General features: G+C 42.9%; 1 protein-coding gene across 3 annotated transcripts in view; it reads right to left on the minus strand.

The window, feature by feature from the left end:
• gsk3ba (glycogen synthase kinase 3 beta, genome duplicate a) overlaps positions 1-14,374 on the minus strand; it is a 37,281-nt gene extending 22,907 nt beyond the window's left edge. For all 3 annotated transcript variants that reach the window (XM_085374975.1, XM_085374974.1, XM_085374976.1), the window contains exons 1-2: positions 13,475-14,374; positions 5,749-5,942 (exon numbers count right to left, since the gene is read on the minus strand). In XM_085374975.1, the coding sequence (XP_085231101.1) occupies positions 5,749-5,942; positions 13,475-13,562 (282 nt within the window). In that variant the 5' untranslated portion in view covers positions 13,563-14,374. The remainder of the gene's footprint in view (positions 1-5,748; positions 5,943-13,474) is intronic.
• Between the last annotated feature and the right edge of the window lie 2,635 nt (positions 14,375-17,009).

The raw sequence follows: 17,009 nt of genomic DNA on the forward strand, positions 1-17,009 counted from the left end.
GTCTTTTTTGTGCTGGAGTGTCCGAGGGTGTGTCTCTGTGTGAGAGACAGAGAGAGAGACAGTAGCATATGGAGGAGGAGTGGGAAGGCTGTCGAGTAAAGCCCAACCCAGCTCCAGTTATACTGCAGTCCATCCTGCTGACCTATCATCCCCCAGAGTGTGAGCGGCACAGACAGCAGAGACCGAGAGGAAAGAGAAAAATGACTTGATTTGCGGCGGCTGCAAGGACTACACCTGAGAGCCTCGCGCAGCTGATGCTGCCAAAACCAAACCGCATCCCAAAAAGATTAAGAACGCCAAAGCCACAGAACAATACAACCTTCGCAAACACGAGCCCTGTCCTACTATAGTTATTCCCATCTCATACTTCCAGATGAGTCAACCAGTTCCTTGGTTTTGTCGTTTTAAATGGCTTCCTACAGCACCAATGTAGATTTTGGATTGTGTTTGGGAATTATACGGAGCTGTCATTGTGGGAGAACATAAGTTGATTATAAATACTGTAATGCACTTGTACAATCAAACAAATGAAAAAATGATCAATCTGATGTGGTTTAAATATAAATAATGAGAAGAAATGTTGTTTATGTATAAGTTAAATGCAATTAAAATAGACCTGCGGTCCCTCTCAAGCCCACTCAAACTGTAAATCATCCAAAATAAAAGAACAAAGGGGTTTCTCTAAGTGTATTACTCAAAACTGTCAAACACACACTTATGAATTTAAAAAAAACCTACGGGGTTAAATTGATCAGGTTTCAGCTACAGAGTATTTACAGGATTTGTTATTTTTCTTTATTCGTTAATAATATTTACAAGTATCTGCCATCAGGCGTGCTCTCGGTCTGTGTGACAGCGAGGTCTAATGCGAGCATCCATTTTCCGATAGACTGATATGTGATCCCTCAGTTGGGATGGGAGAAGGACCCATCCCATAATGGACAACAAGAACACTGTGAGCCCACCAAAGCAGCCTCACAGTTAAACCAGAAGCCTATTCACATGATTACCCTGTTTGACTTGAATTGGTTGTGTGTGTGTGTGTGTGTGTGTGTGTGTGTGTGTGTGTGCGCGCGCGCGCGCGCCAGTGAGAGAAAATAAAACATTCACACATGTTGACTGGCATGGTTTACTCAACCCACGCTCACTTCACAGATGAGCACTAAATCAGACAGGAAAAAAGCAGAAGTGTGGACAAAAGGCTTTTGAAGTGGGGGAGAAGAAAATAGAACGCAGGTGTTTGTGTGTGTGTGTGTGTGTGTGTGTGTGTGCGCGCGCGCTGCATGCTTGACAGTCATGTGAAGAGTCTTAGCCCTCATTTGCTTCATTTTTCCTAACAAGCTGTTCATGAGGAGGACGTGCAGATGAAGCAGCGAGAAAGACGAGGCGGAAAGAGCGACAGCCAGCTGAGGCAGAGGGTCTTCTCTAAAGAGGAAACTGAACAATTAAACCAGCGTGAGCTTCACTGAGCTGTTTAAAAGAGGAGGCGGCCTGCTAGCACGTCATGCTAACCACAGGCTAACAGGAAGAGCAGGATGTGACTTCACCGGGGCCGGCACGCAGAGCCACAAAAAGACAGTGTGAGCGTCCGCAACGAGCACCGCGAATTTGGTGGCAGATGTCCGACCCCCTACACCATTAAGTGACATCATTCATCTTGTCTGGCTTCACAGAGCAAAGGACTAGCACATCCTGAGGAAAAGAAAAACTGTGCTGAATCTCCAACAGGTTAAACCCAGGGTTTTGAGTAGCTCAAGCATTTAGCTGAACCAGTTGGGTGAAAACGCTACAGGCAAATAGATTTGACTGAACTTTGTGAGCAGTTCTCACAGTTATGGGTAAAAAGAAAAAGAGCAGCGGGATGGGAGTCTACAAGACAACAGTGAGCGTTCTCCTCCTGGGAATAACGGACATAAAATGATGAGCGAGAAGGGAATAGCTCTGCCTTCCAAGCTTAAATCAAATATTAACAGACTTAATTCCCATTAGACATACTACTCATTTATTTATTTATAACAGGGGCATGTATGTAGTATGACACATAACCTACCCATTTATCATTGTCAATACAGTTTTAGTTCGTTTTTTTCCTCTTTTCTTCATGCCAGCATTTCATTTTGTATTTTCAGTTTTACTTTAAATGCATGTAAATGTGAACTGCTTCTCCTGGTTTGCAGCCATTGTTTACTGGAACCATAGTCTGACGACATAGCCCCTGCTATTTTTAGTAACGTCTGTGCTTTTTTCCCCCCTTTCCTCTAGTCAAATGTCTACAATTAAAGCATCTCTTGTCACACAGTGAAATAAAAGCTTATGGGTAGAACGTACACAAACTTTACAGCATCACAAGGTCAGAGATGTAAGGTATAAATTGTTTTTTGCAGTAATTTTACAGTTGAAATGTATCTCCTTTAATCATTGCAAAAACTTCTTATTTTTGCCTGTGAGGTTAGAAATTAAGTGTGAGTCCATTCAGAGCTGCAAAGTAATTGCTGTGCTTAGGCTGGAAGAGCCCAGTCAAACCAACCCCAACTCAGCTGGTAGTTGTTACTGTATTGAGTGTCTGTGTGTATGACAAATATATAGTCTCACACGACAATAGTGCACTCGTTTTTTTTAAGGTGTGACTTTCAGTTGTGGTTGGAATGGCAGCAACTCTAGAGGTCGGCTGGTGAGCCCCTGGTAACCTTCAGTTGCCGGGAAAAATGTGTATTCCCTACCTGGCTGACAAGTTGTTGGAGGTTGCTGGCTGTCGCTAGGGGTTGTCGATTGCGAAGACAGCGCTGCACCAAAAAACAAAACAAAAAAAATCCTCCTTGCGTGGCTAGCAGGCAGCCATGGTCACCCTTAGTTTGCATTGACACAAACACAAAGTTCAAGTTTAAGCCTAACATGTAAATTATACTCCTGCGTCAGATCTACATTGTAACGTACGCAATAACCGGAATCCTATTTCAACTCTACGCCAGACAGGCACCTCCTGAGAAACGTAACTACACGTTGGGTCGACGACCACAACCACTCGAGTGGTGTGAAAGGTTGCAGTGTGGAGATAAAAGGAGTTACTATGTAAGTTAAGATGTAAATTTCCTGCAGAAGCCTAAATTAAGCTTTACTGCTGACATGTTTCATAAAGGTGTAGCTTCTACTTTCAAGGCTAAGCGTCTTTGTTTCCATTTGTATTGTACTTTTCACTGTTTCACCACCAGTCTGTGCACAGCGGCACTGTTTGTGGACACGTTTGCGTCTCCCTTGCAAACTACAAGCTGTCTTATTGTAACCAAGACAATTCCAAGGAGGTAGCAACCACTCACCAGCATTTCCCGTAGCTTACAGTGGTTTCAGTTAATCAAAAAAAGGCTAGAAAGAGAGAGCATATTTCTCCCATATTGGCTTCCCTTCACTGGCTCCCTGCTAAATCCAGAATTGAATTCAAAACCATGCTCCTCACATACAAGGTCTTAAATAATTAGGCCCCATCTTATTTTAATGACCTTATAGTACCATATCACCCTATTAGAGCACTTTGCTCTCGCACTGTATTTAAAAGTAGAATGGGAGGCAGAGCCTTCAGTTTTCAGGCCCCTCTTCTGTGGAACCAGCTTGCAGTTTGGATTCGGGAGACAGACACTATCTCTACTTTTAAGATTAGGCTTAAAACTTTCCTTTTTGCTAAAGCATATAGTTAGGGCTGGACCAGGTGACCTTGATTCTTCCTTTAGTTATGCTGCAATAGGTGTAGACTGCTGGGGGATTCCCATGATGCATTGAGTAGTTCTTCTTCAGTCACCTTTCTCACTCACTATGTGTTAATAGACCTCTCTGCACTGAATCATACTTGTTATTAATCTCTGGCTTTCTTCCACAGTATGTCTTTTATCCTGTTTTCCTTCTCTTACCCCAACCGATCACGGTAGATGGCCGCCCCTCCCTGAGCCTGGTTCTGCTGGCTGTTTCTTCCTGTTAAAAGAGTTTTTCCTTCCCACTGCCACTGTCAAAGTGCTTGCTCATAGGGGGTCATATAATTGTTGCGTTTTTCTCTGTATGTATTATTGTAGGGTCTACCTTACAAAATAAAGCGCCTTGAGGCCACTGTTGTTGTGATTTGGCACGATATAAATAAAATGGAATTGAATTGAAGTTTGCATTTGGTTGCCGACCGATTTCTATTCTGTGTGACTGGAGCCTAAAGAAACTGAAACATGTGACTACTATAGATTTACATTTCAAGAACCAAGTTCCAGTTAAGAACCACTACTAAACTGTCCAGTACACCATAATCACACACCTGCAAGCTTAATAACTTCCTTTAGCATGTTGAGTACCTGAGTCTAACATAAGCTATTTTTATATTTTGTTGCTATACTGGCCGCTGAAAACAAGAATGGGCCTCCATTTTTCAGAAAATTGATCAACAATCAATAAGAGAATCGATAAAGAATAAGCCCTTTAAGCAGACTCAATAATAGTATTGGTATCACTAAATCCAATAACATCCCTAATTAGACTGCACTGGCTTCAGCGGTGAGGAAGAGAACCAGTGTAGGTGACCTGGGTAAAAATGTGGAGTCCAGCTAAGTTAACAGATATCATTTTTCTGGTGAAAGTGAAACAAACACGAGTTGACTGATGGTATCCTGGTATTTTAATAAATAAAACTTTGATCCCAGTGTTAGAGTTTATGGCTGCTTTTTAAGTGAAGCATCCCAGAAATAGGTTAAGAAGCGCTGGTTTGAATTTAAACCATTTAACAAACATTATACATATGTATAAAATAACCAACTGCAAGATTAACACTTTGAGCTGTTACCCAGTTTACCCCCAGCCTGATCACACACTTAAAATACTGTGGAAGCTCATTTTTTAAAGCCTTTAAACTTGATGAAACTCTAAACAGCTCTTCTGCAAGCGTTGCTTTCTGAGGTCTAGTGGCAGGGACAATGAGTTTGTTTATATGAACATGAGTTTTTGAAGCATCCCATTTTGTCTTTGCCACATAAACATCATATCCTGATTTCTGAAACAAGGACAAACCCTTAACCAGTCAGAGAGACCCAAATATGCTATCCTAAGCACTCAAAAATAATCCCAGCTAATGTTGCTTATATACATCTTATTATCAAGTTTGTGTGTTTCATGTAAACATCCTATCCGCATGATCCTCGGGACACTTATTTCCACCCATATACACTCAGCGGAGGCCATGAACCAGTGGAGCAAAGACAATGTTGCCCAAATGAAGGAACAACGAGCCATCAGCCAAATCTATTCAAAGAACAGGAGGAGATTTCCAGCAGAGCTCTACTTGGAAAGAAACATGACATTTGCAAGCTGACGGATGACGGAGTATTTATGTGTTTGAGTTTGTCGGTGTGAGAAAAGACCTCCGCTCCACTACTACACAAACACGCACATTCTCTGCAAGAAGAAGAAAAGACACGCTTTAAAGTAGGAATGTGTTGAATGACAAACTTTCCCGCTCTTCTTTTGTTTTCTTTTGTTTCACAGCTTCTCTGATCTCCCCGTTCGTGTGAAAGATCTCTCCATTCATGTCTCTTTCACGGTTACCCCGGAACATTCATTAATGCCACACATCTCGACTCTGATAGCATGGATTTTTTGTTTTAAAAAAAAAAAAAAGAAAGAAAAGAAAAAAAAGGGTGATTTGGAGGGTAAACATTGAGTTTGTGTTTATATGCACACTCGTCAATTACGCCTGCAGCTGTTCTCAGATATAACAAGTTTTACCTTAAACCTCTTGTCTTGCAGGACCTTCTTGATGGCCACCAGCTCTCCAGAGTCGCAGAGTTTAGCTTGGTAGACGACGCCAAAAGAGCCATTGCCGATGACCTTGGTGTCCGTGTAGCTGACTTCCTGTGGCCGGTCGGGGCCTTGGCCTGGGGTGGCCACAACTGTCGTTACCTTGCTGCCATCTTTGTCCCCTGCAGATACAGACAAAGACACAAGCAACACACAAGTGTTCAGATCCGTGTAGATTAGATCAAAACATTGATTTTCCCATTTATTATATTCTTTCCGAATCATTTTGTCTGAAATACATGAAAGAAGAGTAAAAATGCTCATGATCCTGAGAGTTTCAGGTGAGTCTCAGAGCTCCCTGTCTGAAAATCCAAAGATATTTCACAGAAAACCAGACCACTGTGTGACCACTGCAGCAGTGCTTCCAAGCATTTAAAAAATAAAAGAATTTTTAAAAAAAATCTTCAAACTGAACTTTATTCAGAACGACAGTTGACTGGTGTATTGATTCATGTGTGATGGACTGGCTTTTAAATGTGGGTCACACTGTGAGAACTCGTTCTCTGACACCGTTTCTGAATTCTGCTGCAGGCTGTCTTTGGTCATCAAAGCGTCAAATTGGTCCTCGATTCACAAGTCATACAACGCAGGCAAGGACCGTGTATTACTGATGAACATTTGAACCGTGTTACTGTCATGCCTATCAGCTTTAGCCTCAGACAGACAAAAAAAAAAAAAAGCACAAGTGGAAAGAGCTGTAAAATTGAGGAAACTCTACATTAGCTGGCAGTAAAAAGGATGACTGGGCAGGTCTGAACTTAACCCAGACTTCAGAGGAGGAGCCTAAACAAGTCAAAAATATCAAATGCATTCTTCTTTGAATTTCTCACAGCGGTAGGCAGCAAACACAACTGGTTGGATGGACTCTGGAAGGCCGCTGCGTCCACCCATATTGAGTGGGTGTGCATGTCATGCTGATTTCTAGTAAAGTACCAGGTCATGGGTTGTTTGCATGTGTGTTTTGAATCAACAATTTCCTCGGACTGATTAACCCCGCACTGCTAATCCACAAATCAACATTTGACCTCAAACTATAACCGAGGGTGTGGAGGTTAACCAGTCCTATTTCTTACTTTCACTGGTTTGCTGATTTTATTTTCCAACACCACCATTGATTTCGATGCAAATAGTCCCCCCACGGACGCCGGCGCACACACGGGCTCAATCCAGACATAAAATTATTAATGTGTGTTTGCAAGCCTTATTCTGCTGCTGTGTGGCCAGCGAGAGGCTCCATTACCAAAGATGCAATTACAATCAAAGAATAGGGAAGGAATGGGAGAAAACAGTGGAGGGGTCTGAGAAACCAAAAAAAAAGGAAAAAGAGACAGCTTCTCTCTCCAGGACCAAGTCTAGAAAGGGAAACTAAAGATGGATTCTGTACCAACAGAAATAGACTTTCCAGGACTGTGGACAGAGAGAGGAATATGACTCTGCCTACATATATTCCAACAGGGCCATTTCTATGACGCCTCTGCACTTCCTCAAACCGTGAGAAAAGTCTGTGCCTGCTCACAAACACATACTGGGAACCCACACTGCCGTAAGGAAGGAATGACCAAGCGATCAAATGTCATTTGAGTGACTAACTGGACACGCATGAAGCAGGACTTTTCACACAGACTAGAGAAACGATTACAATTGCACACAATTAGGAATTACCTTCAGTTCACATCTGAGAAGAAATGTAACTTCCTATGGCACCTATTTATTCTAATAAGTAAACAATAAACCAGGAAAACAAGCAAATCTTTACTACAATAAATTAAAAAAAATCCTAAAAGCTTTAACTGCAGTTTAGTTCTTAATCACTTTGTCATTTAATTTTTAGAAAACTAAAAAACATTGGGGAGACAAAAAAATGGATCCAGGCATTGATAAACAATCATTTCTACCAATATTTCTACAGTAAAAAAGGCCAATATTGGTTTAACCAATAATCTGTCCATCCCTATAATAAACTATCCCCAACAAACAAAAGCATCTGGTAAAAACTTCTATTACATGTAAAGAGTTCTTTAAATATAACCAAACATGAATTTTGCACCAATAACAGAGAAATCAGTGCAACAACAAACATCTTCAAGCATGCGCGGGAATTGTTAACTTATCAGTCAGCCTGCGACAAGTACACTAGTTAATACATAAATCGCAGTGCATCACTCCATGTACGTATGCTGTATTACATATCTACAAAGTGACAGAGCAGAGACGGTTGTTGCAATGCGACGTTTAGCCAGCGGCATCAATATTCGATTCAGGTCAGCAGACTAGTTCAGGCCACGGCTGAATATGGCTAAAGCGTGCGCACAACAACACTGCTGCTGAGCAGTCACAGGACACGTGTGCGGCTGCTGCTGTTAAAAACGTGTAACCCTGTATTTCTATCAAAGCTGCTGAAAAACTACCTGAGCAAATGTCATAAATTCATCTGTGTTCATCTAAATCAAATCAAGTCAAGGGGAAAAAACAACTTTTTAACTTACAGACTTGTGGATCATCTTAATTTTCCTGACATGAATATTAAATAAGGACTTGCAGTTATTTGAAGCTTATTATGGGATAAGTAACGTGATTAAGTTTGTAAAGTGTTGCCTAAAAGCAACACTTTTATTCTCTTTTTGTCATTTATTTTTCTCTAGTGGAGGGCAATGAAGTACTTTTAAGGGGCATCCACAAAGGAAGCAACCAGCAGCATCTTGGCAACAAGAGACCATAAATAGTCAACAATATTCAGCAACTTCAGGTGATGTGGAGCAAAATAACTGCTAGCAATGCAAGGTGGGCGGATCCTGAGTTAAACTTTCATCAACCCCAGATGAGAAAATGAAGCAGCTACCAATGAGAGGGAAGGACGTGTCCCTTTCAGGTTAGGTTGCATCCGCACAGGGAAGCGATCACTGGTCTGATGCTGACAGTTGGTCGACAGAAGATATTCTAGGTTCCAGTTGCCGAGGTTACCCTTTAAGGCATTTCCTACCAGGTCATGTCAACCACCTGTATCCTGTCCTCTCACTGGCAGTCGCTTCAACGCGTCACCAGTGGGATCTTTTTTGCCCGTAGTCACATTGAGTGTCACTGACTTTCTACGGCCTCTAAACGCCTCGTGACAACAAATTGCTCCCTGTGTGGACGTCTCCCCACAGTCACAGTCAGTAAAGGAACTTTGAGTTCTGACTCTCAAGTCTTCCTGTGGCTGGCAAATATTAATCACATCTTTATTGTTTCGTTAAACTCTCTTTTAATCACGGCCCAACAGAATTTTACCCCTAAAAAAGAAGATTATATTGCCACTGAAATTATCTGTCAGTCCCTCCTCAAAACAGAAGATTAGCCACAAAATAGCCACAAAATGACCACACTCACATTGTGGCATGTACACGATAATTCAATAAGTTATTAGCTATTAATATACAGCAGTGCCTTGGCACTGATGATGAACAGAATAACATGGCATAATTCTAAAGACAAATCCTCCACGCTCACTATTCCATGGTCCAAGTTCTGGACAAGATGCTTCTTTTTATTAATGCAATAGCAGTTTTACCCCTTCTAAAGTTAATGCATTAGTATTTTGTCTGACACAGAAGTCTAAACAAAGAAATTTTCTTTGTAGTTTTACACTCGACTCCCACAGCATGATCAGCCACACTCTTTCCAAGTACTACAGGGGTATAAATATGCAGCAGTAATCAAGCTGCAGTCATAAAATTAGTCATGTATTTACTGCAGTGCGAATAATAATTTTCACACCATTCATGTTGCATCACTACAAGTGAATGTCAAAGAATGCAAAGCCTGCCAAACAGCCCATGTGTCCATCGCTTTCTGAATTTTGGCAAAGAATTGCACACAATAACTTGCTCACACACCAATCAGCTACGCAAGGGAACTACTGACAGGGGATTTGTGGACGACTCGTTACAAGGCAGTGTTCTGCTGGGAAACCTTAGGTCCAAGCATCAACACCCAACTAAACATAGGTGCAAGCCCTGAAGAGTGCACGCAGAGATATTTTTATAACCTTTAGGGTAACTAAAACCTGACGGGCTTATCACTAAGCTTAGATTTTAAACCTAGCTCAAGATATGTGTGCCATATTTTACGCTGCCGAGTCAGGAGAACATTTAGGCCTCGTCATGCCTGAACCTGGCAAGCAGAAGCATCCACGCATTGGATCAAACAGTTCTAAGGAGTCGCTACTACTTTTCAATACCTTTTTTGTTTGCATTCACACAGGTAACAGGAAGTGGCAGTGACAGCTCTTGCATTTTCTTCCACACCTCTCCAGCCTCCTCTTTTTCAGTCTACATTGCTTTAAAGTGTAGTGGCTGCCTAGAAGCAAGTTGAAAGCAATTAAGATACAAAATTTTGGCATTCTGGCTCAGTTCCGGTATATACCGTATATATTTCACTGTCATTTTTCCCTTGCTATGCTTCATTTTTTTATTAATATTAATAGATTTCTCTTTATTTTTTTCCCCACTGATGCTGCATTCACGTGTCTTTCATGACAGACGCGCATCTGCTGCTTCGCAGTCCTCAGCTCCTGTAATGCAGACACAGGTACAAACAATTTTGCAGAATCCCCCCCGTTGTAAAGCTGACACGATAATTTACTGCATTACTGGAACGAGTGTTACAGCTAATGCAAAGCAAACTTGGCCAAGAATCACTGAGATGGAGACATAATATTGGTGCATGGATTGTAGATGTCAGGGTAGCGTGCAGCCTGCAGAGCCATTGCTGCACTACTACACTCATCTTATTTAGCTTTCTCGCTCTCTCTTTCTCTCACTCACAAAAAAAAAAAAAAATAGATCTCATCTTTCTTCTAAACCCTGAGCGATTCCGGTGGTCCTCGTCTCGTCTGTAAGCCCTGCTGTTTCGTTTGGAATCAAAGAGTATAATTAGTTCATTTTGTTCTCGTCATCACTTGTAAAACGTGAGAGGGGGACAGACAGGAAAAAGGAGAAAAGAGGAAGAGAGAGCTGCTGCTTTGAGATGCTAAACAAGCTGCTCATTGTTCCTGGCCAGCTGCCTCACCCCCCAAAAAACAAAACCTGAGGGTGCTCGAGTGGGTGTGTGAATGTACTGTATGTATGTATATGCATGTGTGTTTCCGTCTGCCTGTGTAGGAGGGGTAAGAGCATTCTCTCCAGGATCATACGCAGTGGCTACAGCTGTTTAGGACCATCAGCCAAGTTATTACACACACATTTGAGTGCATATATCTATCCAAGTGTGTGTGTGTTATAGGATGGTGGAGGAAAGGATAATAGTGGATGACATTCTGCGCGCCACCTTTTCCATCTGCTGCCCTCAGGGAGAAGGTACAGGTCTATACAGGCCAGAACATCCAGACTGGCCAACAGCCTGTATCCACAGGCTGTGAGGCTCCTGAACTCTCTGCCCCCCTCTCACGGACAATAACCATATCCAACTTCTTAATAGCAATGAACTGGTCTGCATTGGTGCATCATATCTTTATTCTCTTCCCCCTCCTGCCCCCCCCCCCTCTTTCTTAAATAGATAACTATCATATCTGATATCATATCTCACAGTACAATAATATTGAATGGGTTGCATTGTTGTATTTTGTCATGTTTCTCAGGTCTTTGTCTGAATTTCTACGAACATTATTGCTAAGGATTGTCTTATTGCATTGGAGTCACACTGGGTTAAATATGTACACTTGGGTTTTAAGGGGTATTTATTATTTTCTTCTTTTTTTTGGGTTGTATGGAAGCCCCAAACGCAATTTCATTGTTCTTGACAATGACAATAAATAAATAAATACTAAAATACTAATATCCTGGACCGGATGAAAAAACAAGTCTAGGTAGATTCCAGCTAAGTGACACAGTCCAAAGTACAGTTTTTATACAACTGAAACTGCGTACCACATACCTCTGTGTGACAGAGCCTACCTTAGATTAAAACTATAACTAAAAAGAAAGTTAAATTATATGTAGCTGCTTATTACAAGAAAAAATAAAACTCAGTGATTTAGATTTGCTGTCATCCTTGATCGTTAAAGATTGGGAACTAGAGCAGGGCGATATGACCAAAACTATTTATCACGTCATACATTTGAAAATTTGCGATAACGATATAACTGACACTAGACAAAATACTGAAAAATTTTACAACAGGGGACATCTGAGCAATCAGCCACTCTACTTTCCTCCATGGAGATGAACACCACCTGCTGTTAGACATCAGATTATCAAACACCTATTTAATTGAGCAACTAGAGGTTCAGCTTATTATTTTAGTTGATAAAAAAGTACTGAGTCACCAGATGAGTCTCCAAAACTTTTGTCTGAAAAAATTAATTCTCACATTTAGCAGACCTGACCCATACATGCACCTGGGGCGAGACAAGAATTAGGCTTGGGTTTGGAGAGTGTGTGTGTGTGTGTGTGTGTGTGTGTGTGTGTGTCACAGTGCACTAATCGGTTTCCAGCACCAAGGCCCAGACATGAGCCTGAGCTCAGGCCTCACCCGCCTGACATACATCATGCTCACATCACAGCCTTAAGGCTCCATCAGCATTCCTTAACAGGTACGTGCCCTCACACCCCACTCCACTCCACTCCACCCCACCCATCTGTGTGTCAGATAAGACAGGGGTGTAACTAGGAACTGTGCAAGTGTCCATCTATGACAGTCGATACTCATTAATAATAAAGATGCTATACTTATAAATTAATTTCAATGAAAAGACTTTTAGATATGTAAAGTATTAATTTGATGTTATTTAAACTGACTGAGCTCTAACTGGGCCATTAAATATAACCAACACAGCAGTAGTATCTTCAGCATGGGAGCGAGTGCGCCTTGCCTTGAGATCGCCGTGGTGATGGATAGACTAGACGAAAGAGAGGCGTCTAGCACCCACATTGCCAGCCCCCCACCCCGCCACTTGCTCAGCTGACAGGCCTAGTCAGTCGCATGGCTTCCTCTCTGCAGCCAGTCTATAAGCGGTCTCCGGCACCGTGCCACCGTGGCTTCATGAACAGGATACTTGATGTCACACTCCCTCCGGTCGTCGCGACACGGCCCGTGGAAGTAGTGGAAACAGGGCTAATAAACCACCCCCCGTAGGATCGCGTCAGTTTTGCCCGACTCAACTACGGGCGCACCTTCCGTTCTGACAGTTGCGTAATAGACCGGACCTATCGCTTTAACTCCATTACGCATGTGATTGGTGCTGTGTGGCAATATCTCTACGCGATCTAATCTACATTCAAATGGACAATAATCAGGCCGGATCTGCGGTGGAAGAAGGAGGCTTGGTTTTGACCTGGGCCTGTGCCAACACTACCTTCCTATGGCCCGGCCCTTCCCGGCGCGGCCTGCTAACCCCGCTCCGGCTGACCGGCCCCGGGGCGGCGCGACAGAGCGCGTAACGCTGTGTGCCAACATCGGGGCGAGCAGCAGCAGTGTGTGCCGCTCAGCACCATCCACTGTCTCGCTCTGTGACACACATATATGACAGAGATAAGCTTCCCGGAGCTAACCGTATGCTAACTTGACACATTTCCAGTCTAGTTAGTGAGAGGACACTTAAGCGAGCATATGCAGCCCACGGTGGGCCTGGTGCGTGCAGGAAAAGTCTGCCACTCTAGAATTACACGGGTGTACTTACTGCTGACTTTCATGCTGCCGAAAGCTGAAGGCTGCGGCACTGGCTTGCAGCTCTCGGCGAAAGATGTGGTCCTGGGCCGACCCGACATGATCCGACGATCCCCTTGATTCTCTCGACTGTGACTTGCTTAAACGGCGGAGCTAATCGATTCGCCGAACCTTCTCATCAAAAATAAAAAATAATAAAAAAAATCCAAAAAGGAGGGGGGGGATGACAGTAAATTAATATCACTGTAATTCACGGGGAGGTCAGCCAGAAAGAGATCCCCTTATCCCAGGAATCCTTCACACTACTTCGTATCGCCACTAAATGACCCTTTTCTTTTCCACCGACGGTCTATCAGAGCATCGTTTCCTCCTTGTGCTCCAGGATTTCTTTCAGCGGGCCTTTGAAGACACGTATCCGACTAAAATAGTCATGAATCTGGCCTCTCCCTGTGGCCCCACGGTTAAAAACCAGCGGTAATTTCTTTCGGGGTGCGGAATCGATTTCACGGAGATGAAGAAGGGTTAGTTCAGATGCTGATCCGGTGCGGATCGGTGACAAATGCGGCGTTTTCTTAACGATTCGGGACACATGCAGTTCCACTTCATATCCCGATGTGGAGGCTCAATGATCCGACTGCCATGGCGGCTCCCTCGCTACCCTAGCCTACAGACGGTCCAACGGAAAATCTGCCAGCTGCTACAGTCTTCTTCAGCGAATTCACTAGCCGTACGCCGACTCTAAATCCAGCCTTGCCTCGGTTAAATTTCGGTGTCTTTACCGAGACCCCAGGCCGGCGAGCTCCTCAGAAAATACTGGTCTTTAAGCACAGAGTGCGACGATACGAAATTTCTTTTTTTTATTCCTTCCCCATAGGTTTCACGCTCGCAGTCTTTGTCGCTGCGCATGGTAGGTACGCCGTTTCCGCAAATTGTTCGAGGGATTGCTCCGGCGTCACGGAAAGACGTTCACGCTGCTGACGTAACTCGCGAGGGAGAATAGGAAAACTGTGAACGCGCGCACGGCGAATCTGGGGTGGCCGATTGAGCCAATCAGAGAGGGTATCCTTCAAAAATGGGCGGCGACCATTTCACCGCCGTCCAATGAAAACCCCGCTCTCGAGCACCACATGGCATAATTTGCTCGGCACCGCCCTCGCGACTTCAAAGGCTTTTTTCATGTGCCGCGTCGGGGACAAGGGGCGGGCCCGTTCCCGGGATGGATGACTTCTTCCACCAATGGAGAGCCGAAGCCGGGCTGTCAGTTCAATGGACCCAGCTGTCACGGACACGGAGCACCGGTGGTCATGCAGCACTGTTGCTATGTTAGTTACAAAAGCCTCTCCTTTATCGCTCCCCAACACTTTTTACCACACGCGGCCCTCGGGCACATCCTTTTAATTAGTGTCATCCTGCTTAGTAATGTAATAATGAGCGCGTGCACGCGTCTCACCCTTCTATTATAACCTTATCTTACATGTTTAGCATCGTACGTCCTGATTTCACATTTAAACTGCTGTCTCTTTGTGTGTTTTAAAGATGCAAGATAAACAAAGCTTTTGCTATTATTTATTTAATAAAGGTACCTAATGGATGAGTTGGTTCTGAAGATTCCTTTGACTGATGTTTTTTTTCTTTTTCGCTTAATTTTTGGTGATATTTTGATGTATATAGTTTCTAAAAGGAGAATAACAGGCAAAACCTTCAGCTAGCAATCTCCCCTGTGGACTCAGCTCCCAGTTTGAGGAGACAGATACCCTCTTTACTCTTGGCTTAAAACTCTCCTTTTTTCTTTTAAGCTTATAGGTAGGGCTAGATCAGGTGACCCCGAACCATGTCTTGATTATGATGCAATATTGCTGGGGGACTTGCTAAGATGCAATGAGCATTTCTTCTCCTCTTATGGCTTTATGCTACAGCTGCATTTACATACCACTCCAGCATGGCATTAACTTTTTTCTTCTCTCTGCCATTGTGTTTTGTCCTTGTCTCTCCATGATCTTCTTTGTCTGTTCTCTTTCCTCTTACCCTTGAGAGGGCTGTTGATTTCCACTGACATAATATTTATGAACGATTTTAATTAATAATAGTGAAGCTGCAAGGAGCAGAGGTAATGAAGGTGGATGAGTTTAACTACACTGAGTCGAAAATCCAAAGCAACGGACAGTGAAGAAGAGAGTGCAGGCAGGGTGGACTGGGTGGAGACGAGTGTCAGGGGTGATTTGTGACAAAAGCAGCATGAGTGAAAGGGAAGGTTTACAAGATGATAGCTGATGGTAGGTTTGGAGACAAAGTCAGAGAGACAAGGATGAGAGGACTTGCAGAGGAGGGATAATAGATATATTTTAAAAATGGAGCTGCGAGGCTGGAGGAAAAAGAGGAAGATCACAGAGAAGGTTCATGGCTGTGGTGACAGAGGACATGCAGATGACTGATGTGACAGAGGAGGATTTAGGGATAGTGTGAGAATGAGGCAGATGATCCATCGCGGTGACCCCTAAAGGGAGCATGCAAAAGAAGAAGAAGAAACCATTAATATAAATTTTAAATGAGGTGTTAATAATTGAATGTTGTATCACTGAGTCAAAAATATTCTAAATAATCTAGAACTGTGATTTATTACTGATCTATAAAGCAGTTATTGTTAACAAACCACCAAAAAGGTTGGAATTTGTGCAGTTTATGTTTGTCTGGTGATCTAAAATCGCTGAAGGTGTATCTTGTTCTTTTCTGCAAATGCATGTGAGTGTCACTAACTGTACTGAACTCTAATTATATGTGTGCTGCATTTCATGAAATGGCAATAAAGTCTATCGTATGCAGAATCCAGAAAGGGCAGGAAAGTCTTTCCCTGTTCACAGTGATACAGTTGCTAGTGTATCTTTTATGCAGGTGTGTATGCGTGTGGGTTTTATTCTCCGTATCAAAGGGAGTTTCTCCCAGGCTGGCCTTCAATGGTTCATATGCTGAACAGAGAGCAGCAGCATCTTAAAAGCAGGCAGCTGAGCAGAAGTAACGCAAGACACTGTTTTGCCTTCACAGCAACACCTCCCCCGGCAAACATACATTTTCCCATTAGTGGAGGGATAAAATACGAGAAAGACAGAGAGTAGATAGCAGAAGGGAGTGGAAGTGAAGGGCAAGCTATAAAAGAGACATGAAAGATACGAGGGAGAAAAGGCTTTTGTCTGTGTTTCAGGAAAACCCATGAAAATGTGGTGAAATCATGGTGGAGATTTAAGTGATGGGAAGCCTGGCAAATATTTTAACTCAGGGAAAATGTTGCATTTAACATGGAAATCATATAAAGGTGAGGTTTAGTATTTAACATCAAGTCAGCACTCACATTCACAGAATGCACATTGTAAATTCAAACTCAGAGTCAGCAAAGGAACATAACAACATTTTAAGGAATGTTTATAATAAAAGAAACATAAAGTAATTCTGGGCACCAAAACATCAACAAATAAATACAGAAATAAATACAGAATTGCACAATTGATAATAGAGCGCACATTTGTTCTGTGAAAACCTTTTATGTTGCATCTGTT

Source organism: Diplotaxodon limnothrissa, linkage group LG16, assembly GCF_057381915.1.
Source record: "Diplotaxodon limnothrissa isolate DT_005_m linkage group LG16, D_limnothrissa_male_GT1.1, whole genome shotgun sequence".
In the NCBI taxonomy this organism is placed as follows: Eukaryota; Metazoa; Chordata; class Actinopteri; order Cichliformes; family Cichlidae; genus Diplotaxodon; species Diplotaxodon limnothrissa.